The sequence below is a fragment of the Chiloscyllium plagiosum genome, chromosome 1 (assembly GCF_004010195.1).
Source record: "Chiloscyllium plagiosum isolate BGI_BamShark_2017 chromosome 1, ASM401019v2, whole genome shotgun sequence".
In the NCBI taxonomy this organism is placed as follows: domain Eukaryota; kingdom Metazoa; phylum Chordata; class Chondrichthyes; order Orectolobiformes; family Hemiscylliidae; genus Chiloscyllium; species Chiloscyllium plagiosum.
This window is the reverse complement of record NC_057710.1, coordinates 31,848,107-31,875,738: the sequence shown is the minus strand read 5'-3', so window position 1 is coordinate 31,875,738 and position 27,632 is coordinate 31,848,107. Positions and strand designations below refer to the sequence as shown.

Sequence of the window (27,632 nt, the reverse complement as noted above, 5' to 3'; positions counted from 1 at the left end):
CATTCTACTCCCCCCACCCACTCCCTCCCAATGCTGCCAGACCTGTGTATTTCCAGTAGTTGTTAAAATAACAGGAAATATGCTTAAGATGAAGCCATCTTTAAATATCAAATCGCAAACTAAAGCAACATGTCATTGACCCACAAATATCATTTTTCCCTATTTCTTCCAGGCAAATAAGTAACTTAGTGTCTGTAGTCCTAATGTGCACCATCATTAACCTATCTGGAATTGTCTGAAGTCGTATTTTCAAGTCAAGACAGGCAAATTTCTCTGTGGACAATGGTTCTTTACATTTATGACTGGTATTATGTTGCTGAGAAGCCTGAACATTTGATTTACTAAAGTTCAATTTTCTTCTTCCACATGCATCTGCACTGAATTATGGTTGTGGTTCTAGTGTAGTCTCTTCATTTTGAAAATATACCCATATCCTGGCTACAAAAGTTATTTTATGGGATTATTACTTTTTCAGTAGGTTTTTCTGGTTTAAGTCAAATACTAAAGAGGAGAAGCAATATTGTCCATGTCAGACATAATGCTATCCTGATGTTGAAGAGAGATTCTCCTAAATATTTTATTTTTGGACTGGCTGTCTAGTTATTCATGGGGCAAAAACAAAAAACTGATGATCATAATTAGTTACATTACGATATTGCCGAAAGCTTATTTGTATCCTTTGCTCTCCTGTGCAATTTTCAGTCAGTGGGAGCTAGAATTTCAACTAGATTATAATTCAAAGTTAGCTAACATTTTAATTCTTCCACCGCTCCAACTTGTGAATTGATTTCCAATTCTTGAGTTAGTGCATCAGAAGGCATACCTACTTCTGCTAGTTGGAAATTCTAGAATTAGGGGACATAATCTGGCCCTAATTTTTAGACTATTCAGGATAGATATTAGGAGGTACTCTACATAGGGTGGTAGAGGTTTGGAACTCTGCTCCACAAACGGCAGTTGATGCTAGATCAGTTGTTAATTTTAAATCTGTAAGAGTTTATTTTTATTGTTAAGCAAAAATATTAAGGAATATAGGCCAAATGAAGATATTTGGAGTTAGGCCATAGATCAGCCATGATCTCCAAGAATGAATGGCAAAACCAGTTTGAGGGACTGAATGGCATACTCCTGTTCTGATGATGTGATCCTTAATGTTCTAATTAAAAGCAAGGAGCTTGTCGTTGAATCTCCATAACTGACAGGTTAGATGCCAGCTGGAGTATTGAGACCAATTCTGAACATAACATAACACTTTTAAAAAAAAACCTAAGACTTTGAAGGTGCAGATGCAAATGCTGGTATAGTATTTGGCTCTTATTAGAACTCAACAGACTCAAAAACAATTGAGAAAAATTAAAGTAAAAAAGTTTCAGTACCAGAATGTTTGTCAATCAGAAAATGCAGCTTTAAGGGGATTATCAAAAAAGCTAGAGTGAATGTTTTTAAAATCTGGATGGTTTTTTTTTTCATTCACAGAATGTGGGTATCACTGGCTAGGCCACTTAGGTTTGCAAGAATGTTATTTGGACTTCAGATGGTTATGTCCATCCTTAATTACTTTTTTAAAAAGTCAGCCACATTGCCAAGAATCTGGAGTAACAAGTAGGCCAGACCAGGTAACGACGGCAGTTTCCTTACCGAAAGGGCATTAGTGAACAAAGCTTAACAGGAAGAATGGGCAGAAAGGATACTGAATACAGCTGGTCTGGCAGTCTAAAGTATATCTATTTTAATAAGAATAAGAAAGATAAGGCAGATGAATTTCTAGCTTAGATTAGTACATATTACAGTGATGTTGGAGCAATTACAGAGACTTGATTTGAAAAAGGGACAAGACTGACTGCTTAACCATCCCAAATTTAGACATTTCAAGTGTGATAGATTTAAAAAAAAACCATTGTGGGGTGGAGATAGGAGTATGTCACTAACTTGGGAGAATGTCACAGCTGTACTAAGGGAGGACAGCTTTTGCTCATCCAGTGAGGCCATATGGGTAGAGCTCAGGAATAGGAAGGGTGCAATCACTTTAGGGTTGTCCAACAGCCAGCGGGAGATGGAGGAACAGCTATGTGGGTGGATGTTGGAAATATGTAAAAGCAGCAAGATTGTTGTGGTGAGTGAGTTTAACTTTCCCTACCATGACTGGAATTTCCCCAATTGGTGCAAACAGGAAGCTTGCTTCAAGTGATATGTAATATTCCTAACTAGGGAAGGATATTGGGGAATAAGCCCAGCCAAGTAATTGAACTCTCAGTGTGGGAACATTTTGTGAACAGTTACTGTAATTCCGTAAGCTTTTTAAGTTACTTGTAGAAAAGTGGTCCATGTGTGAAAATATTAAATTGGGAGAAAATTGACTATGACAATATTAGGCAGGAACTGGGGAATGTAGATTGGGGGCAGCTGTTTAAGAGTAAATCCACATGTCATGTGGGAGTCTTTTAAGAGTGTTCGGGGTTAGCATGTTGCTGTTCAAAGTGAAGGATAAGGAGAGCGGGATTTGGGAACCTTGGATAATGAGAAAAATTGTGAGCTGTGTCAAAAACGTCATGCGTAAGGTTTAGGAAACTGAAGACAGCTCTTGAAGACAATAAAGAAAGCGGGAAAGAATTTAGTTAGGAGGGGTAAAAGGAACCATGAAATGTCCTTGGCGAACAAGGTTGTGGAAAATTCCAAGCTTTTATGCATGTGAAGCGCAAAAGAGTAGCTAGGGATTGGGTAGATGTATACCAGGATAAAGAATTCGTGTGTGGAAACAAACTAAGCGCATGATGTTTTTAACAAATACTTAAATCAATATTCACAAAGGAGAAGGATTTGCTGGATAGGGAGTCTAGAGTGAGGCATGTTCATTTTCTAGCGCGTGTTGATATAAGAAAGATGTGAAGGCTTTGGAGAGAAAACAGAAAAGGCTTATTAGGCAATTGCATGGTTTGGAAGATCTAACCAATGAGGCTCAGTAGTTGCTGCTGCCTCAATGCCAGGGACGCAAGTTAGATTCCATCCTTGGGTGACTGTGCAAAGTTTTCAGATATTCTCCCCATGTCTGTGTGGGTTTTCTCCAGGTGCTCTGGTCTCCTCCCACAGTCCAAAAGTGTGGAGGTTACATGGGTTAACCATGGGGAATGCAGGTTTACAGGGATAAGGTGGGTCTGAATGGGATGCTCTTCAGAGGGTCAATGTGGAAGTGATGGGCTGAATGGCCTGCATCCCATCCTGTAGGGATTCTATAATTGAGAGATTGGACAAACTCTTATTTGTTTTTCACTTGAATATTGGAGACTGAGAGGTGACCTGATGGAAGTTTACAAATTTAAAGAATGTGGGTAGCTGGAGTCTCTTCTCCAGTGTAGAAATAATTACTGGAGGACATAATTTAAGGTAAAAGGGGCAAAGTTTAAAGGAGATGAGGCAAGTTTTGTTTCTACGTGGGGTGTTAGATGCCTAGAATGTGCTGCCAGAAGAGGTGGTAGAAACAGATACTGGAGCGACATTTAAGAGACGATTTGGCAGATGTGTGAACAGGCAGGGAATAAATTGATACTGACCATAGAGCAAAAGTTTTTAAGTTTTAGAAAGGTGTCATTTGTTGGTGCAGGCTTAGTGGGCTGAAGAGCCTGATTCTTTGCTGTACTGGTTTTTGTTCGCATGGGTCTTTCCTACAGTTGACATAGTTTCATGGTCACCATTGAACTCTAATTCCAGATTTTCTTTAATTGAATTTGAATTCTGTAGTCTGCCGTGGCAGAGTTTGAAATTTGATCCCCAGAATATTACCTCGGTCTCTGAATTATTAGTCTAGTGATTGACTAAACCATGACTTGCTACGCTAGCTGAAAAGAGGCAGAAAGAGGTTGAGCAACCTCTATCAAATGGGGAATTGATAGTTAGAAGTAAAAATTGTAATTCTGGAGGGGAATGGGCAACAGTGATTTGATAATTTGATAAATCAAAGCTGGGAGAGACATGGTAAGCCTGATGTCCTAATAGTTGGTATCTTTCTGCAATCTGATTATCACATTATCATTTGGCTTGTCTTTTATATTTGCTGCTGCATAGAATTCAGTAGTGCAAGTGAAGAGAATCTCATCATTCAAAATAAAAGCCTGAGTGCAATAATATCAGTAAAGCATTTTAAAGTCACAACTTCAGAGTGGTAACGTGTTGCACATAAAATAATATTGCAGTGTTCGAAGTTTAAGCTTTGAAGCCACTAACATGTAAACTATCCTTTCTGGCAAAAGGTTTATGGTGAACGATATTTGCTGATTCTATATTTAAAGTGTTTGCACAGAAGAAGCAATATGCCCTTCAATATCTGTGCAATAGTCCCACTAATATTGCCTGACTGTGTCTCCGCCTCAGCTCATTTGTTGCTGAAACCCTGCTTATACCTTTGTTACCTCCTAGATTTAGCAATCCCAAGTACCTGACTGGTACTTGCATTCCAGAAACTTGGTTGATTCAAAACTCTGCCCTTTGATTAGATTCCCTACGGTGTAAAAACAGGCCCTTTGGCCCAACACGTCCACACTGACCCTCCAAAGAGTAACCCTCTGGCTAATGCACATAACACTATGGACAATTTTAGCATGGCCAGTTCACCTGATCTGCACATCTTTGGATTGTGGGAGGAAGCCGGAGCACCTGGAGGAAACCCACTCAGACACTGGGAGGATGTGCAAACTCCACACAGACAGTCACCCGAGGCTGGAATTGAACCTGGAACCCTGGTACTGTGAGGCAGCAGTGCTAACCACTGAGTCACCGTGCTTTGCTCAAGCAACACTTTGACTTCCAAATCTTTATTCTTCTTTTCAAATTTTGTGGCCTCACCCCACAGCGCTCTCTTCTAGCTTTAAAACTCAAGATTTCTGCATTCATGTCAATCTAGCCTCTTGAGCATTTTTTTATTTTAATGCTGTCGCTATTGCTGGCTTGGCTTTCAGCTACCGCTAAGTTCTGGAATTCCCTTCCTAAATCCTGTTGACTTTCTATAATTTTCCTCTAATAAGGCCTCCATAATACCTATATCTTTTGGACTTGTGATTTTGCTGTCTGTCCTAATATGTGGCACAGTGTCTATCTTGCCTCAATGCTTTTCTGTGAAGCACATTGGAATGTTTAGCTGTCAGAGGTACAGGGTGAATATGTGGTAGTCTTTTTTTTGATTTGACTGAGAAAGCCTATTCAGTTTTGCACAGAAGATGCTGGATCTGCTCAGTAGCATAATGAACAGCTAATATTTTCAGGTTGGTAACTTGTCAGAACTGCAATGTGTTACAGATGCAATATGTTTGAAGGAAGATGGAGGCTTAAAGAATAAGTGGGTTGTCTGCAAATAAGTGGAATGCAGGTATAAATCAATGACAAAAGGGATGGCAATGGGTCAATTAAAGAAACAAAATAGGAGTCCAGGGTTGTAACTAACAATGACAGAGTAATTACCAGCACTCAGTCTGGGAGAAAAAATATCAAATTCTGGTTATGACCTGAAAATGTTGAACAGAATGTTGACTTGTGGAAGGTTGTAAAATGCCTCATTGAGAGACTAGGTATTCCTTGAGCTTTTGCTGAGCTATCAGTGTAAGGGGCAAAAGTGATAGTTGGTAAAACTTTAATCTGGCAATCATTACAAATTGGGGACTCAGCTTGCTGATGTTTAGTAAAGGGAATTCTCAATGTGAATTTGGTTTTCCCATTGTTCTCAAATTGGGTGCCTATATTATGAGAAAGCTATACCAAGTTCAAGGAAGTACAAGTAAATGCTGCTTTACGTGGAAGAAATAATTGCAGTCCTAGGAAGTTGAATGGAGGTAAAGGATAGCTTTGTATATCTGATGCTCGTGTGAGAAAATGCTGACAAGTGATTGAGTTTTTGAAGAAGTAACAAAGTGGATTGAGGACAGAGCAGTAGATGTGATCTGTATGGACTTCAGTAAAGTGTTCGACAAGATTGCCTATGGGAGACTGGTTAACAAGGTTAGATCTCACGGAATACAGGGAGAACTAGCCATTTGGAGACAGAACTGGTTCAAAGGTGGATGACGGTGGTAGTGGTGGAGGGTTGGTTTTTCAGACTGGAGACCTGTGACCAGTGGAGTGCCACAAGGATCGGTGCTGGGTTCACTACTTTTTGTCATTTATAGAAATGATTTGGATGTGAGCATAAGACGTATAGTTAGTAAGTTTATAGATGACACCAAAATTGGAGGTGTAGTGGATAGCGAAGAAGGTTACCTCCGATTACAACGGGATCTTGACCAGATGGGCCAATGCGCTGAGAAGTGGCAGATGGAGTTTAATTCAGAAAAATGCGAGGTGCTGCATATCAGAAAGATGTTGTGAAACTTGAAAGAGTTCAGAAAAGATTTACAAGGATGTTGCCAGGGTTCTAGGATTTTAGCTATAGGGAGAGGCTGAACAGGCTGGGGCTGTTTTTCCTGGACCGTCGGAGGCTGAGGGGTGGCCTTAAAGGTTTTTAAAATGACGAGGGGCATGGGTAGGAAAAATAGACATAGTCTTTTTCCTGGGGTGGGGGAATCCAGGACTAGAAGGCGTAGGCTTGGGGTGAGAGGGGAAAGATACAAAAGGGACCTAAGGGGCAGCTTTTTCATGCAGAGAGTAGTATGTGTATGGAATGAACTGCCAGAGGAAGTGGTGGAGGCTAGTAAAATTGCAACATTTAAGAGGCATTTGAATGGGCATATGAATAGGAAGGGTTTGGAGGGATATGGGCCATGTGCTGGCAGGTGGGACGAGATTGGGCTGGCATATCTGGTTGGCGTGGACAGGTTGGACCAAAGGGTCTGTTCCCATGCAGTACAAAGAACAAAGATAATGTACAACACAGGAACAGGCCCTTTGGCCCTCCAAGCCTGAGCTGATCCACATATCTGTCTGTATCCTTCTACTCCCCACCTACTCATGCGTCTGTCCAGATGCATCTTAAATCAATCTACCATGCCTGCCTCTACCTCCTCTGCTGGTAATGCAATCCAGGCACCTACCACGCTCTGTGTAAAGTACTTACCACATGTATCCCCCTTAAACTTTTCTCCTCTCGTTATTGAATCCCTCACACTGGGAAAAAGCTTATTTCTATTCACCCTCAGTCAGGTCCACCCCTCAATCTCCTTTTTTCTAAGGAAAACAATCATAACCTACTCAACCTGTCTTCATAGCTAGCACCTTCCATACCAGGCAACATCCTTGTAAACCTTCTCTGCACCCTCTCCAAAGTGTCCACATCCGCCCAGCTAGAACACCCTACACACCATGTGACTTCACTTTCTGTATTAGTTTACCATGGGGAACCTTATCGAGACGCCTTACTAAAGTCAATGTATATGACATCTATAGTCCGTCCTTCATCTACCAACTTGGTCACTCCCTCAAAGAGCTCTATAAAGTTGGTCAGGCACGATCTAACCCACACAACCATGTTGCCTATCACTGATAAGCCCATTCTTTTCCAAATATAAATAGATTTTATCCCTCAGTACCTTCTCCAGCAACTTTCCCACCACTGGCGTCAGGCTCACTTGTCTGTAGTTACCTGGAATATCCCTACTATCCTTCTTGTACAGGAGGAAAACGTTAGCAACTATCCAATCCTCCAGTACCACGCCTGTGTTTAAGGATGCCACAAAGATATCTGTCACGGCCCCAGTTATTTCCCCTCTTGCCTCCCTCAGCAACCTGGGATAGATCCCATTCGGTCCTGTGGATTTGTCTACCTTAATATCCCTTAGCCTACCCAACACGTCTTCCCTCCTTATGTCAATGTGATCCAGAGTAAATAAACTTCTATCTTGAATATCAGCATTCATCACTTCCCATTCCTCAGTAAACACTGATGCAAAGTAATCATTGAAATCTCACCCATTTTCTCAGGTTTGACATGCAACCTGCCTTCCTTTATCCTATAGTGGACCAACCCTTTTTCTGTTTACCCTCTTGCTTATATAACAATAAAAAGGCCTTGGAATTCTCCTTAATTCTGCTCGCCAAAGCTATTTCATGACCCCTTTCAGCCTGCTTGATACTTCGTTTAAGACTGGTCCTACTTTCCCGATATTCCTCCAGGGCCCGTTCTCTTCTTAGCTGCCTGGACCTTATGTACGCTTCCCTTTTCCTCTTGGCTAGTCGCACGATTTATCTGGTCATCCACGGTTCCCAAATCTTGCCTTTCCTATCCTTTGTTTTCAACAGGACATGCCTATACTTCAACCCATCTTTGAAAGCCTTCCACATATCAAATGTGGACTTTCCTTCAAGTAGCTGTGTCCAATCCACATTTCCCAGCTCCTCCCTAATTTTGATACAGTTGGCCCTGGCCCAGTTTAATACTCGTCCCTTACGACCACTCTCATCTTTGTCTATGAGTATTCTAAAACTTGCAGAATTGTCACTATTCCCAAAGAAATCCCCAATGCAACGTCTGTCACCTGTCCTGGCTCATTCCGCCAGATCCAATATGGCCCTTTCCCTTGTCGGCTTATTGACACACTGCTCTAGAAAATTTTCGTGGATGCTCCTTACAAATTCTGCCCCATCCTGACCTCTAACACGAAGTGTGTATCCCAGTCATTGTTGGGAAAATTGAAATCTCCCATCACCACCACCGTGTTGCCTCTACATCTTTGCATAATCTGTTTACCTATTTGTTCTTCTACCTCATGCACACTGTTGGGAGGCCTGTAATACAGCCCAAACGATGTAACTGCACCCTTCCAGTTCTTTTGCATTCATCTGCTCTCTGCCTACTATTTGCCATTGGTAATGCTAACTTTGTGATCCTTACAGTCTTCAGTTTCCACCTCACTGTCTAGTAGTCTTCTCTTCTGGTTCCCAGTCCCCTCCCACATTAGCTGTACATCCCTATGACTCTATAACTCTAAGAGGACACTGGTGTTGCAAATCAGAAAGAGGAGAACAGATGGCGTTTACTACAGTTGTGCTGCAGGGGTGTGGAAATAGTATAAGAGTGTCTGTTAAATGCGAAGGCTACATTTTTTGAAAGTTGTGATAAATGGTAGCTATTCATGTTTTGTAAGGCAGATAGGGCAATTCCTGTACTAGCGGAGGATACCATGAGGTCCCACCTTCTCAACAATGGGCCAGTTGACTGAGGAGAAGCTAATTGAATTGAATTTTGCTAGAAGAATCTTGCTTATCAATTATCTGAATTTTGGATCCAAACAAGATCTCTAAGTCCTGATAAAAACATTACATCAAAGAGGTGTTACCAACACTGATCACGTCTTTGTTTATTATGTTTAAAAGTGAATTTGGCTTACTAAAATGCTGCCAAGAACAGTCCTGGACATGAATGGGAGCCCAGGCACCATCTGCAAATGACTGACCTCGCGTGCTGTTTCCCTCGCTCTCTCGCTCTTGCTAGAGTTCTGCACAGTAGTGTACACTGAACCCTCATTCCCTGGATAATCTCTCCAACATTGCCCTATACAGGGAAGAGTGGAAACTTGTCAAAAGGTTGTGTGTCTGCTATTTTGAGACTCCTCTCTTTCCCCCCCACCCCAAAAAAAACCAGCAGCCTTTGTCTTGGTGTCCAGTCCGGCTGCCATCTCCATTCCATTACTTCATTTTGTTCTGAAGAAGAGATAAGAGGCATCTGGCCGCTTCACTCCATCCGCTGGCTCGAAACGTGGTGAGTCAAAAGTACCAATGGGGAGGCAGGGTACGCAATGTTTGTTTCTGCTTAGTCTCCTGAACAGGGAGCACAATTATCAAGTGCTCGCTTTATCAATCCCATTGAAGTGAAGCAGTGGCAAGGAGAGGCTTCAGCAATGCTGCAGGTCCCTTACACACAAATATGCGTCTTCCTCAGAAACCAACCCTGAGATAGTGAGAGGGAGCAAGTCAGGCAGAGCAAGGAAAAAGGAAACTTCAGAAAACTGAGTCCTAGAGGAGAGGTATTGAATCGGTTATCCGAGTAATCGGTTATCTGAACGAAATATTGCTTGCCCATCTTGTTCGGATAATCGAGGTTCCTCTTATGTGAGGTGTTATATTTTGGAAAGGCAAATCAGGGTGGGACTTGTACACCAGTGGCCCTTGGTGTGCAGGTTCATAGTTCCTTAAAAGTGGAGTGGAGGAAGACAGGATAGTGAAGAAGGCATTTGGTATGCTTTCCTTTATCAGTCAGTGCATTGAGTATCGGAGTTGGGAGGTCCTGTTGCGTCTGTACAGGATGTTGGTTGGATCACTTTTGGAATACAGAGTTCACTTCTACTCTCCCTGCTGTAAGAAGAATGATGTGAAATTTGAGTTTAGAAAAGGATGTTGCCAGGGTTGAAGGGTTTGAACGACAGATAGAGGCTGAATAGGCTGGGGCTATTTTCCTGGAGCATCAAAGGCTTAGGAATGACCGTAAAGGATTGTAAAATCTTGAGGAATGTAGATAGGGTAAATAACAAACAAATTTTTTTTCTGGGATGGGAGAGTCCAGAACGAGAGGGCCTAGGTTTAGGGTGAGGGGAAAGATATAAAAGGGACCTAAGGGCAACTTCACGCAGAAGTCGGTGCTTGTATGGAATGAGCTGCCGGAGGAAGTGGTGAAGGCTGATACAGTTACAACGTACTTTAAAAGGCATCTGGTTGGTTATATGAATCGGAGGCGGTTAGAGGGCTATGAGCCAAATGATGGCAAATGGGACTAGATTAATTTAGGATATCTGGTCGGCATGGATGAGTTGGACCAAACGGTCTGTTTCTGTGCTGTACTTGGGTCATGCTCATGCTCCCCTACCTTTCTTCCTGATCCCCACCACCCCCCCCTTTACTTTCCTACCTACCTTAGCTGATATACATTCAGCTCTTGCATCCAGTTCTTTCATGTAAAATTTTGCATTTTTGAGACCCCAAGACTGTTCCCTGTTGCACCCCTCACAAGCTACAGCCTGCCAAACTGCCAAAAAATCCACTTATCCCCTGTTTGCTTTCTATTGGCTAAATAATTCTTATCCATGCAAATTAGTCACTTCATTTTACTACATATTCTTATTTTGTCCAACAACCTTTTGATGTGGTGACCTGATAGAAGTATGTAAAATTGAGGTCCATGGGTAGGATGTATAGTCAAAGTTTCTTTCCCATGATGGAAATGTCAAAATATTAGGGGGCAGAGGTTTAGGATAAGGCGGGAAATTTTTTTTTGCTTTACATAGAGGCTAGTAGGTCCTTTAGAAAATGCTGCCAGGAAAGTGGTAGAAGCAGATGTGATGTCTAAATGTTTCTGAAACTTTGCTATGTGAACAGGCAAGGAATAGAGTGATATGGACCAATGTGTAGGCAGATGGGGTCAATTTTGAACTGCATCCTGGTCAAAACAGAAATAGTGGTCTGAAGGGCGTGTTCCTATACTATGTTGTTCTGTCCTTGCCAAATAAATGTCTTTTGAAAATCCAACGGCGCTATAATCTGAGTTGCTCTTTATCTTTCCCAAACCCAAAGCTAATCAATGTATTTTAAGCACAGTTTCCCTTTTAACAAAGTTGTGTTGACTCTGCTGAAATGCCTCAAGTGTTCTGCCATATCCTCTTTAATCGTTTTAGGCAAACAGCAAGAACCCATGTTAGGTTAACTAGCTCGTGTTTTCTGCTTTCTAGCTTCATCCTTTCTTGAATAAATATGTTACATTAGTAATTTTGAATCCACTAGAATCCTTTCAACAAAAGGTATTTTGAAATATTATAACCTGAGCATTAACTGTACTTAAGCCATTTCCTTTAAGAACCTGGGAAGCAAGCTATATTGTTGAGAATTATCAGTCTTTCTAATTGTTTTCCCAGCACCATCTTCTCCATAATATTTGAAAGTTCTTCCATTTCATTCCACCTCACTTTTTTAACTATCTTTGGGCAGTTTACTGATCTTCTGCAGAGAAGACAGACACATCTGAGCCTTACAGATTCAAAATTATGTTCATCAATTTCAGATTATAATCACTGCTTGTAAGCAGCAGAATCTGCTGTTGCCATTTCCAGCTTCTCAAGATAAGCTTCTCTTATTTTGACATGTTCCATTCATGCCCTCTTTTGCCTTGCACCATCATCTCTTATATCATTTAATCACTTGTGCTTTTCACACGATCATTGAACTTTACTATTGTACTTCTGAACTGTTGTTTGTTCCTGTTTAAAATATGTTAAAAGTTTTGTGACATTTTTCTATGATAGCTTGTCAACCTAAAACTTTATAATCATTTGATTTCCATAGATGCTACCTAACTGGATATTTCAGTATTTCCTGAATATATTCAGATTTCCAAAACCCACAGTATTTGGCTTAAGCCATTATTATAGTCAAATGTAAAACTGTTTTACCTTTAACTCTCTCCAGCAAGACAAAACAATTCCCTTTTCATCCTGCATTTAGTCATCACAAAGAAACCTGCTATCCTTGGCCTCTTGATTATGCATGCAAAAATAGCATTTATAACTAGGGCAAAAGAAAAATAGAAGTACTTTACAAGTTTGCAGTTTAAAAACTGTTTGCACATTATTTGGTGGTTTTGTCGTCTTTTATGGGTTAAAATTGGATTCTTAATATTGCAATTGTCTAAAGCAAGCAATAAATGAGCACATCTGAAATCTTCAATGCTGCTTATACACGAATGTAATTGTAACACAACTTGATGGTGCGTAATTGTTTGATCTGCGTGAACAAACCCCCGTGTGAACCAAAACATTCACATTTATGTTCTTTTTTACTTTACTTCTGTCTTGAGCACAAAATTGGAATATTAATATTTTGATGGTAATCCAATTGTGTAGTTTTATCTTTTCATTGGCGACACGAACCCTTTCTGGTGATGATCTTGTATGCTGGTTACTCCCTCGTACCTCACTCAAGTTGCCATTCAACATGTATGATTATTGATATTGCTTTGGCAGGATTTTGATTATAAAGGGCAGTTCTACTGAATCTTATTATCCTCTGTTCATATCCACATGAGGATACTTCCTCATTGCCGTGAGCTAAAATCCTGTCAGATGTTTGTTTTCTTTTAGATCAAATAATTCATGTATGAACAAAAATCTAATTTAGATCTTTTTTTAATTTATAAGCTTTCAAAATTGAGCAATGTTGACAATTAGGTTATCAAACATGGCAGCTATTTTGGACATAAGAATTTGCAAACAGTAGAGAGTTGAACGACATTTGATTTTTCTTTGGTCGTCTTGGTTGAATGGCACATGACGAACGCGCTTGAACCTTGCAAATTGGTTTCTTTTAACATCTTATTGAAAGCTTTTATTCCCTTAAACAGTGCAACTAATTGTAGCACTGGCATGTCAGTCTTTAAGTGCTGAAGTCCCAGTATGGAGCTTGAATTTCTAAACTTGTAATTTGAAATGAGAATAATATTGGTCTATTCAAGCTGTCACTAGGCCATTGAAGAGGTTGATATCAAATCATATCAATGATATGAGAGAGCTAACTTGGGTTTATTGATTTATAAATTTCTTCAGTAAAATTAGTTTGCTTGCTTTTTGCCCCATGTTATGGCTTCAATCTGGCAACAGTACTGTACCTTCAGAAATATTGACTTTTACTTAGATTTTATGGCTTGAATAGTTTACCTCTTGATTTTTTTTACAGCCTCTTTTCTGTGCAGGGAAGAATGTTTATTTAATATGAACACGGAGAGTTAAAAGCAGCAGGAGTGTAGACTGTTTGGCCCATCGAGCCCCTCACTTGGCAAATCTGATTGTAACCTCAACTTTGTTCCTGTCTATGCTCAATAACTTTTCAATCTTAAGAATCTGTCCACCTCTGCCTTAAAACTATTCAAAGACTCTGCCAATTGAAAAAGGTAGTGTCAAAGAACGATGACCGTCAATCCCTTATTGTTAAACAACAACCCCTTGTTGCTGATCTTCTAGGAGGGAACATTCTCTCCATATCCACCCTGTCAAGCCCCCTCAGGATCTTGAATGTTTCAACCAAGTAGCCTCTAGCTGTCCTAAATTTCAGTAGATGCAAGCCCTAGTTGTATACCTCTTCTCACAGACAACATGTTCATTCTAATCTTACACATTTTTAACTTTTTTTTTACAAGAAGGCAAAAATGGATAACTTTTAAAATTTAAAAATGATTTGGTGATCAAATAAACCATTTGTGGTAGCAGTTTTTTCTTAGATATATTATAAGAAATGAATCTTCGATAAGCTAGGTCTAACTGAATGTTTGCAAAAATTTATATAGTCTTCGGTAAGATTAAATTTGCTATAGCAAGTCGAGTAATAGGATTATAGGTGAAGGTATACCTTTTAGGAAACATGAAGTACGAAGAAATATACAGTCCACTAAAGCCAAATTGAGATTTGAATACCACACGTACTAGTATAATTATATCCTAGTGGAGGTGACTGCTTAATTGGGTTATTGCTAGGTGGTTAATCCAGATACCCAGGTCATGTTCTGGGGATACTGGTTCGAAACTCGCCATGGCAGGAGGCGGAATTTGAAAGCAATAAAAATCTGGAATTAAGAATCTCTTGACCATGGAACCATTGTCAGGAAAACCCCATCTAGTTCACTGATGTCCTTTTTTGAAGGAAGGAAACTACTATCCTTACCTGGTCTGGTCTACATATGACTCCAGACCCACAGCAAAGTGGTTGATTTTTAACTACCCTCTGGGCAATCGGGGATGAGTAATAAATGCTGGCTCAGCCAGTGATGCCCTCCTGTCGTGAATGAATAAGAGGCTCATTTTACCTGAAACAATTGAATTGGTATCTTTAGTGTATACGGTTCTGAGAATGTTCTGTGATTGCAACAAAGTATTGTGGAAGTTGAGAAAGTTAATTGCCCGCCTCCTTGCTGCTTCACTCACACCGTAACTTTATCAACCACAAGGTGGTAATAACTGGTCAGTTGATTTTCTTTAGTAAATTATGTATTAAGTGTGACTTATTTCAGAATAACTTTATAATAATAGAATTTATAATTTTATTTCCTCAGAATTCTACATTATCATCTTTTTTTTTGTACAGATCACTTGATGGTCGGCTGCAAGTTTCACATCGCAAAGGTTTGCCTCATGTTATTTACTGTCGCTTGTGGCGGTGGCCTGATCTTCACAGTCACCATGAGCTTCGAGCTATTGAAACTTGTGAATATGCTTTCAATCTTAAAAAGGATGAAGTGTGTGTTAATCCATACCACTATCAGAGGGTGGAGACACCAGGTGAGTGCAAGCTAATGCTAGGTTATACAAATTAGTTTTTAAAACTTAAATTTTTGTTCATTTGCACTTTAAATCTTTTTGTGGGATGATTGTTAGCAAGGCTAGCACTTGTTGCCCTTCCTTGATTACCCCTGACAAGCTTCCCTGATGCAAGGTAATTTATCTGGTATATGTACAATTTGCCGTGCTGTTAGGGAGATCCAGGATTTAGAATTAGTGACATCAAAGGTGAAATATTTCCAAGTATCTTAGGGAATTTACAGGTGGTGCTTTGCCATATATCTTGGTCTTTGTCTTTCTGGGTAGTAGAAGTTGTGGTTGGGGAAGGTTGATTTCAAAGTATTCTTGACAAGTTTCTGCAGTGTATCTTCTTTGCACACTGCTGCACTATATATCGGTTGGAGGGAGTAAATAGTGAAGGTGGCGCAATCGAATGACCTGCCTTTTCTTGGATAATGTCTTGCTTGAGTGTTGTTGGAGTGTGCTCAATTCTACTTTTGGAGAGTTTTCCATCACATTCCTGACTTGTGGTTTTGTAGATGAATTTTAAAAAAAAAAATCATTCATGGAATGTAGGCATCACTGGCTAGACCAGCATTTTATTGTACATTCCCAATTGTCCAGAGGGCAATTAAGAGTCAACCACATTGCTGTGGACCTGGAGCCCCATGTAGACCAGACCAGATAAAGATGGCAGATTCCTTCTCTATGGACTTTAGTGAACCAGATGGGTTTTTCTGTAAATTGGCAATAAATTCATGGTCATCATTAGACTCTTGAATCCAGATTTTTATTAAATTCAAAAGCTACTCTCGGCCATGCGGGATTTGAACCCATATCCCCAGAACATTAGCTAGGTCTCTGGATTAACAGTCCAATGGTAATACCACTAGGCTGTTGCCTCCCTTAATTACTCAATATTAAGTCTGATAGCTTGCTCTGTGGTTGGTGCAGAGAGCTGTGCTCTTGCAGCACCACTAATCCAGAATCTGGTTTCCACCATCCGCAGTCATTGTTTTTACCTATATAATCTCAGTATCCCAATCCCCCCTGTCCCCATACTCCTTGATCCATTTAGCTGCGAGGGCCACATCCAGCTCCCTCTTGAATATATCTAATCAACTGGCCCCAACAGCTCCCTGTGGGAGAGAATTCCAAGGTTCACCACTCTAGAGTGAAGAAATTCTTCCTCATCTCATTCCTGAATGGCTTACCCTCATTCCTAGTTCTGGACTTGCCCCAACATCAGGAACATTCTTCCTGTATTTAGACTGTCCAGTCCCGTCAGGGTTTGATATGTTTCTGAGATCCTCCTGCACACCACATTTTTCTACATTCCAGCGAATACAAGCCCAGTCGATCCAGTTTTCCTCATATATCAGTCTTGACATTCGAGGAATCGGTCTGCTCACTGCTGGCTGCTTTCCTGAGACAGTGGGAAGTATAAATGGAGTCAGTAGATGAAAGACTGGTTTGCATGCTGGATTGGGCTGTGTTCACTACTCTCTAGTTTCTTTTGGTCTTGGGAAGAGCAGTTGCCATACCACACTCTGGTGAATCCAGAAAAGAAGCTTTCTGTCATGCATCTATAAAAATTGGTAAGAGTTCTTGTGGACATGTCAAATTTCCTTTGCCTCCTGGGGAAGTAGAGACATTGACACATTGGTCAAGAAAGCATAACAATGTGGATGGACCAGGACAGATTATTGGTGTTCATCACTCCCAGGAACTTGATGCTATCAACCATCTCCACCTCAGCACCCTTGTGCAGTCATGTGAATTGCTTGTAGTGCTCACTTTGTCCAACTGGAGAATTGACATATGCTTGCCCTGTTGCAGCTTATTCTGTAACGTTGATTGAAGCAGGCAGGTGATAAGTCTGTGTATAAGCCATCTGAATTATTCAAAGGCTAGTGACAGTCTGATGCTGTTGACACCCTCCAGACTAATGGTCTCTGCCAAGTTAGATGTGTTTCACATCAAAGTACTGTTTAGTTTAGACTTAAATCTTCCACTTTGCTTCATAATACTATTCCTTCAGATTCTTTCTGCTGAGGAGATTTTTTTACTGAGAAGGAAAGCATCAGAAGAAACGGCCCACGTAATTTGAAGAATTTTTTTAGGTATTTGAATGAAGAATATTAATTGTGTTGTCTTTTTGTTTTTTTGCTTTACTCTGCTGGTCAAGAGAAGGGATCAGTATTGTCAGTTTTGGAAGATTGGGTGCAATATCGACTTGGTTTAATTAAGCTTTTACACTTCAAATATGAAATTCTTTAAAGCCTTCAGTGGACGTTGAGTGGGAATCATTGAACGTTTCTAAGGCCAACTCTTTGGATTTTCACAAGAAAGGTGGTATGCCCTGTTAGTGCTGAGTTGTAAGAACGTTTGGTGAAAAGTTTCTAGGGGTCTGTTTCTTAATAATTAGAATATCTGGTGCATTTATACTATTTTCACACTATAATATTCTGTAACTATGGCAGGTGTAAGACTGGGGGAAAAGTTGACATTAGAGAAATTAATGATCTATCTTTTCATTTCAGTTTTGCCTCCTGTATTGGTGCCACGACATACAGAAATTCCAGCAGAGTTGCCCCCACTTGATGACTACACACATTCCATTCCTGAAAACACTAATTTTCCAGCTGGAATAGAGCCACAGACCAACTATATCCCAGGTATTTTAGAACAACATCTGTAACGGCAATATAATTGATTATTTTATTTCTGGCCTTTCTACTTCAATATAAAATGTGAAAAAAGGCATGTAGCATGATGTGTTGCATCAGAATTTTAGTCATTGATCATTTTGTTTTTAAATACTTACATGGATATTTATATGCAGTGTATTAGTCATAAGAGCAAGTTGGTGTGATTTTAGATCTTGCCATTCAAACTTTTACGAGATAAATGTGGTTAAAAAATCACAAGTAAAATATTGAAGTATTTAGATGGCTATACACTGATTTTAAATAAATAATATGATTAAATAATAGGAAGGAGGTGGTAAGGAGCTTATAGCTTTGCATATTAAAATGTGGAGATGATGTGTCAAGGAATGGGAAATGGGAAGAAATGCAAATTAGATTTTGTACAGAAGGAATGGTTTGTTGCTATGAGAAAATAGGACAATTTGGGCATTAGTGTTGAGACATTGGAGGCAGATCTGACTTTCAACAACAAGCTTGCCTTGTGTTCCTTACATGCAATGTGGCTTATGTCATCTAAAATAATATTCCAAACTTGTCGTTGTAAAATGGTAACAACTCAAAAGGAAATTATTTGATCCATCAGGTCCATTCTCTCCAACAGCAACTTGCTAGTTCTGCTGAACAACCCTTTCCTCTTAGCACTGCAATCTTTTTTTTTCTTCAGTTGCTTATCTAATTTTCTTTGAAAACCAGGATTTAATGCACTTACACCATATGCAGGCACTCATTCTGATCCATGAAAATTTAGTACCAGTTCCTTCACTTTTTAAAAATCTCTTCTGTTTTAATCCAGTTCATATGTAAAACAGATTGAAAATGTAAATATCAGATGTACAAATAAAAGTTGATTATTATGGCATTGAGCAATAACTTGGCTTTATGGCTATGATGACGTCTATCTCACTTTAATAGAAACACCACCACCTGGCTACATCAGTGAAGATGGAGAGACGAGTGATCAGCAAATGAACCAAAGTATGGATACAGGTGAGATTGCTTTCTCTTGCAGGTTTAATGATATATTAGTTAATTTAGAGTCAACCATTATATGTTTATTGGTTTGCTCAGCAAAAATTTTAGACTGTTGAGCTGTGTTTTGCATTAAAGATCGAGTTTGTGGTGTTTTGTTTTTTTAATTTAAAAGGGAAATTTAAAAAAGTTTGACTGTTTCAGTAACCTGCCTCTGAAAATGAGATTAGTTTTCTGTAACATAAAATAATACTGATTTTTTTTAAACTAAATTCAAAATGGATGGGAGGAGTTGTACAACTGAAAGTGAATGAACTTCAATATATGTCTATAAATAGTGATTTATTAGATTGAGTTTTTTAAAGTTTAAGAGTAAAGGCAAATGACAAGGGAAATTGAGCTTAACATTAACAAAATACAATCTACAATGAATAATAAGATAAATGAGTTGATGTAGTTTTTAAAATAACTTGTTTATTTCCTTCACTTTTAGGGTCTCCTGCAGAAATGTCACCAAGTACCTTGTCACCAGTCAATCATAGCTTGGGTAAGATGAAATGTTTATGAAGCTTTTAAATATAAAAGCATGCATGATTTTTTTTTGTTCTTGAGATGGAAACATTGCTGACAATGTCAGCATTTATTGTCCATTCACCATTCCCCTTTAAGGTGGATGTATTTCCTTTTTTAACACCAATTTAACCATGGGATGGAGGTACATCCACAGTGCTAATAAGGCAGGGAGTTTGAATGACAGCAAAGTAATAGCGCAGTCACTCCAAATGCAACTCAATTCTATGTAACTTGGAGAGGATTTACAGCTGGTGATTGCATCTACTGTCTTTAGTTCTTAGTGGTAGAAGGTGGTTTGAAAGGACCTTTTGGCAAGATTTTGTACCATTTCTGTTGCTGGAGAACTGATTACTAAAAGTAGTGTATGGGCTGTTGATCAAGCACTTTGCCTTATCTTAGAAGCTTGCAGAACAGCGGCATGGTGGTTCAGTGGTTAGCACTGCTGCCTCACCGCACCAGAGTCCTGGGTTCGATTCCCGCCTTTCTGTGTGAAGTTTGCACATTCTCCCTGTGTCTGTGTGAGTTTCTTGGTACTCCAGTTTCCTCACACAATCCAAACCTGTGCAAGTCAGGTGAATTGGCCATGCTAAATTGCCCAGTGTTAGTCAAGGATAAATATAGGGTGGGGTTTCTCTTTGAAGGGGCGGTGTGGACTCGTTGGGCCGAAGGGCCTGTTTCCACACTGTAGAGAATCTAATCTAATCCAATCTAAACAGGACGTCTGTCACTCCATCGCGCCTATGCCAGACAATTAAGATCTGACTACACTAATTCTGTTTTCAAGCTCATGGCTCATAACCTTTCTTTAAAAAATATTATCTTTAAACCAATGTCCCCTTGTTGTTAACTCTTCTACTACTGGGCAAAAAAATGCCTTCTATTCACCCTAACAATGCTCTTCATCTTGTACATCTCTAATAGGTTCCCTCTCAACCTTCACTATTCCAGTGAAAACAGTCCCAGCCTGTCCAGTGTTTTATTGTTGCTCAGGTACTCCAGTTTTACTAGCTTGACTTCCAGTTATTGTTCATCCCTAATTGATGTTGAGAGACTGGTGTGAGCTGCTGCATTAGTCTGGTGTAGTCCTTCCAATGTTAAGGAGGGTGTTCAAAGATTTTGACCCAGCAACTGTGAAGTAGTTGTGTGGTAGTAACTATTGTTACATCAACTGTTCCAGTATAACAGCACTCCATAACATGCCTTTTGGCAAAGGCAAATTGAGCAAAACAGATTTCCCTCACTTGCCGTCTGCTCCAGTCCAGATGAAGGAACATTGACTGACCAAGCAGCAGAGAGAGAACTCGAGCTTTTGCAGCAGTACAGAGCGAGGTGTATCTAGCATGTTCAATTCCAAAGCCCCAACTTCAACAACTGAAAGCAAAAGTAAATCCCTGAGTATGTGAGCCTGACTCCACCCACTCGTGCATCTTTTGTGTAAGTTTTTAAAAAACGCAAACCATTGACCCTGTTTTCCATGGAGCAGGCACCTTTGTACCAGGTTTACAATATCTGTTTTCAAGAAAAACAGAACAAATGTCTCTTTAAAGGCAGATATCGTCACAGTTTCTGGTGAACTAAATAGTTTTTGCAACAATGATTTTTATTTTAACTCACTTGTGGAATGTGGGCGTTGTTGGCTGGCCAGCATTTCTTTCCTGCCCCATTTGCCCTGGAGAAGATGCTAGTGCGCTGCCTCCTTGAACTGCTGCAGTCCACCTGCAGTAGATTGATACCCAATGCTGTTAGGGTGGGAAATATGCAGTGACAGTGAAGAAAAGGCAATATATTTCCAAATCAGGGTAGTGAGTAGCTTGGAGGGAAATTTGAAGACGGTGGTGTTCCCATGTATTTGCTGTCCTTGATCTTTCAAGAGGGAAGTGGTCATGGGTTTGGGAGGTGCTGTTGAGGATCTTTGAATTTCTGTAATGTATCTTGTAGGTGCTTTCACTGCTGCTACTGAGTGTGTGTGGTGTCAGTCAATTAGGCTGCTTTGTCCTGGATGTTATCAAACTTCGAGTGTTGGTGTGATAGATTACTCCCCAAACAAGTGGGGAGTAATCTATCATACCCATGGCCTGTGCCTTGAGATGATGGACAGGAGGTGAGTTTCTTGCTGCAATATTCCCAGCCTCTGAGCTGTACTTGCAGTCACTATTTGTTTGTGTTGAGTTTTTGGCCTCTTGCAAACCCTGGATATTGATTGTGGAAAGTGGTAACATCATTGAATGTCAAGGAGTAGTAGTTAGTTTCTCTTATTGTGGATGGTCATAGCCTTGCATACAATGATGTGAATATTGTGCAGATCTTATTGCATTTGAACATGGGCTACTTCAGAATCTGAGGAGTTGCAAATAGTAATGAACATTGTGCAATCAGTGGCAAATATCTCCACTTCTGACCTGATGTAGGGAAGGTCATTGAAGCAACTAAAGATGGGTGGGCCTAGGAAACTAACCTAAGGAGCTCCTGCGGAGATGACCTGAAGCTGACTGACCAGCAACCATGGCAATCTTCATATGTGCCAGGTATGGTTCCACCTAACAGACAATTTGCCATGCTCAGTGGAATACAGTCTTCACCTCACCTTTTGGAATTTAGCTCCTTCCTCCATGTTTGAACCAAGACTAATAAGATTAGGACCCAAGTGGCCCTGGCAGAACCCAAACTAGGCATTACTGAGCAGGTGCTACTGACCATTGTTGATACTTTCCGTCACTTTACTGATTGAGAGTAGAGTAAAGGGACAATAACTGGCAGGGTTGGATTTGTCCTGCTTTTTATGTATAGGACATACCTGGGCAATTTTACACATTGTTGGGTAGATACCTGTGTTGAACCTCTACTGCAACAGCTTGAATAGGGGAGCTGCAAGTTCTGGAGTACAAGTCTTCAGCACTATCAGTTCTGAGGAAAGGTTATTTGACCTGAAACATTAACTCCGATTTCTCTCCACAGATGCTGCCAGACCGACTGAGCTTTACCAGCAATTTCTATTTTTGTCTCTTCAGTACTATTGCCAGGGCCCATACAATTACAATATTTAAAAGGCATTTGGACAGATACATAGTTAGGAAAGGTTAAGAGGGATATGGTCCAAATGCAAGACAAATGGCACTAGTTCAGTTTAGGAAAACTGGTTGACCTGGAGTTGGACCAAAGGGTCTGTTACTGTGCTGTAAGACTCAATGGCTGAGATGGATCATCCATTCAGCACTTCTGGGTGAATATTTCTGAGAGTACTTCAGCCCTATCCTTTGCACTCTAATCATTGAGAATGGGGATGTTTGTGGAGCTGCCGCCTCCAGAGAACTGTTTGATTGTTCGCCACCATTTAGATCTGATCTGTTGGTTGTGGTATCGCTGAGCTTTGTCTCTTACTTTTTTCTTACAAGTAGCCCTGTTTGGTAGATTCACTAGGTTCACTCCTCATTTTCAGGTATGCCTATTGCTGATCCAGGTACCCCTTCCTGCACTCTGCATTAAACCAGGGTTGATCCCTGATTTGATGGTGATGATTGAGTGGGGAAATGCGAGACCATGAGCTTGCAGATTGTGCAGGAGTACAATTCTGCTGTTGATGGCCCACAGTGCCTCAAGGATACCCAGTCTTCAGTTTCTAGATTGTTTGTTTGAAGTCTGTCCTATTAGCACAGCGATCATGCTACACAGCACATAGGAGGTTATTCTCAATGTGAAGGTGGGACTTTGTCTCCACAAGGACTGTACAGTGGTCACTTTTTGCGCTGCTGTCATGGACAGATGTATTAGCAGTTGGTAGATTGGTATGAGGTCAAGTATGTTTTTCCCTCTTGTTGATTCCCTCACAACCTGCCGCAGACCCAGTCTGTAGTTATGTCCTTCAGGGCCCAACCAGCTTGATTAGTAGTTCTGCTGCACTATTGAAATTCCCCACCTAGAGTACATTTTTGAGGTCTTGCTACCCTGAATGCTTCCTTCAAGTATTGTTAAGTACCGATTCATCAGCTGAGTATGTGGTAATCAGGAGGTTTCCTTCCCATGGTTTCAGGTTAAACATGAGACTTCATGCGGCATAGAGTCAGTGTTGAGGATTCCTAGGGTAACTCCCTCACAACTGTATACTATTGTGCTGCCACCTCTGCTTGGTCTGTCCTGATGGTGGGACATAACAGATCTAGGGATGGTGATGGTATCTAGTATAAGATCTGTAAGGTATAATTCTGAGAGTATGACTGTTGCTTCACCCAGTCTGAGAGAATTCTCCGAATTTTGGCACTAGCCGTCAGATAGGAGTAAGGAGGCCTTTGCAGGGTTAAAGGACTGTTGTTTCTGCCATTGTCTTTTCGGGTGTCTTGGTCAATGCCAAGTGATCCCTCTGGTTTCATTCCTTTGAAATGTCTAAGCAACGTCACGGTTTGCTAGGTTATTCCGGAGGTCAGTTGAGAGTCGACTGCATTGCTGTGGGTTTGGAGTCACATGGAGGTTAGAGAATGGAAGATTTCCTTCCCTGAAGGACATTGGGCTAGATGGGTTATTTTGACTATTGACCATAATTTTATGGTCACCAGCAGATTCTTAATTCCAGATTTTGATTTGTAGTGAATTTAGTTTCCACCATCTGCCATGGCAGGATTTGAACCAGAGTTCCCAGAACATTAGCTGAGTTAAACAAAAAAAACTAAAAAGTTTACAGCCCAGGAACAAGTCCTTCAGCCCTCCAAGCCTGAGCCGATGCAAATCCACTGTCTAAACTGTCGCCCAATTCCTAAGCATTTGTATCCCTTTGCTCCCCACCTACTCATGCATCTGCCCAGACTCATCTTAAATCCAATCTACTGTGCCTGCCTCTACCACCTCTGCTGGCAACGCATTCCAGACACCTACCCACCCTCTGTGTAAAGTACTTGCCGTGTGATTTCCCCTTAAACTTCTCAGCATCTGCCCAGACTCATCTTAAATCCAATCTACCGTGCCTGCCTCTGCCACCTCTGCTGGCAACGCATTCCAGACACCTACCCACCCTCTGTGTAAAGTACTTGCCGTGTGATTTCCCCTTAAACTTCTCACCTCTCTCCTTGAGAGCATGACCTCTTGTTATTGAATCCTTCACCCTTGGAAAAAGCTTCTCTCTATCTACCATGTCTATACTCTTCATGATTTTGTAGATCTCAATCAGGTCCCCCTCAATCTCCTTTTTTCTAATGAAAACAATCATAACCTACTCAACCTGTCTTCATAGCTAGCACCTTCCATACCAGGCAACATCCTTGTAAACCTTCTCTGCACCCTCTCCAAAGTGTCCACATCCGCCCAGCTAGAACACCCTACACACCATGTGACTTCACTTTCTGTATTAGTTTACCATGGGGAACCTTATCAAATGCTTTACTAAAGTCAATGTATATGACATCTATAGCCCTTCATCTATCAACTTGGTCACTTCCTCAAAGAGCTCTATAAAGTTGGTCAGGCACGATCTACCCCACACAAAACCATGTTGCCTATCACTGATAAGCCCATTCTTCTCCAAATATAAATAGATTTTATCCCTCAGTACCTTCTCCAGCAACTTTCCCACCACTGACATCAGGCTCACTGGTCTGTAGTTACCTGGAATTTTCCTATTACCCTCCTTGTACAGGGGAACAAAATACGCAGCCCTCCAGTCCCCTACACCTGTATAACGATGCTACAAAGCTATCCGTCAGGGCCCCAGCTCTTTCCTTTCTCGCCTCCCTCAGCAACCTGGGATAGATTCCACCCGGTCCTGGGGATTTGTCCACCTTGATGACCTCTAGCCTATCCAACACATCTTCCTTATGTCAACATGATCCAGAGTAATCAAACTTCTATCTCAATCTCAACATTCATCATGCCCCTCTCCTCAGTGAACACTGATGGCAAAGTAATCATTGAGAATCTCACCCATTCTCTCAGGTTCAACACACAACCTTCCTTCATTATCCTTTAGTGCACCAACCCTTTCTCTGGTTATCCTTTTGCTTCTTATAAGAATAAAAGGCTTTGGGATCCTCCTTCATTCTGCTCGCTAAAGCTATTTCATGACCCCTTTTAGCCCACTTGATTCCTCGTTTAAGACTGGTCCTACTCTTCCGATATTCCTCCAGGGCCCTTTCTGTTCTTAGCTGCCTGGACCTTATGTATACTCCCTTTTTCCTCTTGGCTAGTCGTGCGATTTCTCCTGTCATCCACAGTTCACGCATCTTGCCTTGCCTATCCTTTTGCTTTCAACAGGACATGCCTGTCCTGCACTCTTTAACCTATCTTTGAAAGCCTCCCCATATCAAATGTGGACTTTCCTTCAAGTAGCTGTGTGCAATCCACATTTCCCAGTTCCTGTCTAATTATGATATAATTGGCCTTGGCACAGTTTAGTACTCTTTCATTAGCTCTACTCTCATCTTTGTCTGACTATTCTAAAACTTACAGAATTGTGGTCACTATTCCCAAAGAAATCCCCCACCGCAACTTCACCACCTGGCCTGGCTCACTCCCCAACACCAGGTCCAACATGGTCCCTTCCCTCGTCGGTATTGACATACTGCTCTAGAAAACTCTCCTGGACGCTTCTTAAAAATTTTGCCCCATCCTGACCTCTGACACAAAGTGTATCCCAGTCATTGTTGGGAAAATTGAAATCTCCCATCATCACCACCCTGTTGCCTCTACATCATTCTATAATCTGTTTACCTATTTGTTCTTCTACCTCATGCTCACTGTTGGGAGGCCTGTAATACAGCCCCAGCAATGTAACTGCACCCTTATTATTTTTCAGTTCCACCCATTATGCCTCACTACCCACAACTTCCATAGTGTCCTTCTTTAGCACAGCCGTGAGATCATCCCTGACCAGTGCAACTTCTGCTCCCCTTTTACTTCCCTCCTTGTCCTGTCTGAAGCGTTTATATCCTGGAACATTTATTGTCGATCAAGTCTCTGTGATCGCAATAACATCATACTCCCAGGTACCAATCCGTGCCCTAAGTTCATCTGCCTTATCCACTATACTCCTAGTATTAAAGTATATGCACTTCAGGCCACCAGTTCTTTTGCGTTCATCTGCTTTCTGCCTACTCTCCCCCTTATTAATGCTATCTCCATGATTATTAGAGTCTCCAGTTGCTACCTCGCTGTCAACTTTCTTTTTCTTCTGGTTTCCAGCCTCCTCCCTCACTAGTTTAAAATCTCCCCAACAGCAGTAGCAAAAACTTCCCCCAAGGTCATCACTTCCAGTGTGGTTCAGATGTAGACTGTCCAATTTGTAATAATCCCACCTTCCCCACAACTGGTCCCAATGTCCAACAAATTTGAACCCCTCCCTTCTCCACCATCCCTCAAGCCACGTGTTCATCCTGCCTAGTTTTCATTTCTACACTGGCCAGCATGTGGCACTGGTAGTAATCCCAAGATCGCTACCCTTTGAGGTCCTCCTTTTTAACGTCTCTCCAAGCTCCCTGAATTCTGCTTTCAGGACCTCATCTCGTTTCTTACTTATGTAGTTGATGCCTGTATGCACCAAAACAACTGGCTGTTCACCCTCCCCTTTCAGAAAGCTCTGCAGCCGATCTGTGACATCCCTGACCCGAGCACCTGGGAGGCAGCATACCATTCGGGAGTCCTATTTTTGTCCACAGAACTGCCTATCTACTCCTCTTACAATGGAATTCCCTTTTTTATCCCTGCCCTTCTGAACAGCAGTGCCCGCCACAGTGCCATGATCTTGGCAACTGCTGCCCTCCCCTGGTGAGTCATCTCCCCCAAAAGTATCCAAAACAGAATACCTGTTTTGGAGGGAGGTGACTGCAGGGGACACCTGCACTGCCTTCCTACTTTTTTTCTGCCTTTGGTCACCCATTCCCTGTCTCCCTCAGCAATTCTAACCTGCAGTGTGACCAGTTCACTAAACGTGCTATCCACGACCACCTCAGCATCGCAGACGCTCAACAGTGAGTCCATCCACAGCTCCAGAGCCGTCATATGGTCAAACAAGAGCTGCAGCTGGCCACACTTCTTGCAAGTGTAAGAGTCAGGAACGTCAGACACATTCCTGAGCTCCCACATCAAGCAAGAGGCACATGCCATGGGTCTGCCATTGTAAGCCTTAGCTTTCTTTCAACTAATTAAAAACAAAGTGTGCACTTAAATATATGAAAGG

General features: G+C 41.1%; 1 protein-coding gene across 2 annotated transcripts in view; it reads left to right on the top strand.

Moving 5' to 3' along the window:
• The window catches only part of smad2 (SMAD family member 2), a 118,847-nt gene that overhangs the window by 43,159 nt on the left and 48,056 nt on the right, over positions 1 to 27,632 (top strand). For both annotated transcript variants that reach the window (XM_043717159.1, XM_043717223.1), the window contains 4 exons: positions 15,031 to 15,224; positions 17,768 to 17,902; positions 18,848 to 18,922; positions 19,398 to 19,451. In XM_043717159.1, coding sequence (XP_043573094.1) covers positions 15,031 to 15,224; positions 17,768 to 17,902; positions 18,848 to 18,922; positions 19,398 to 19,451 — 458 coding nt within the window. The remainder of the gene's footprint in view (positions 1 to 15,030; positions 15,225 to 17,767; positions 17,903 to 18,847; positions 18,923 to 19,397; positions 19,452 to 27,632) is intronic.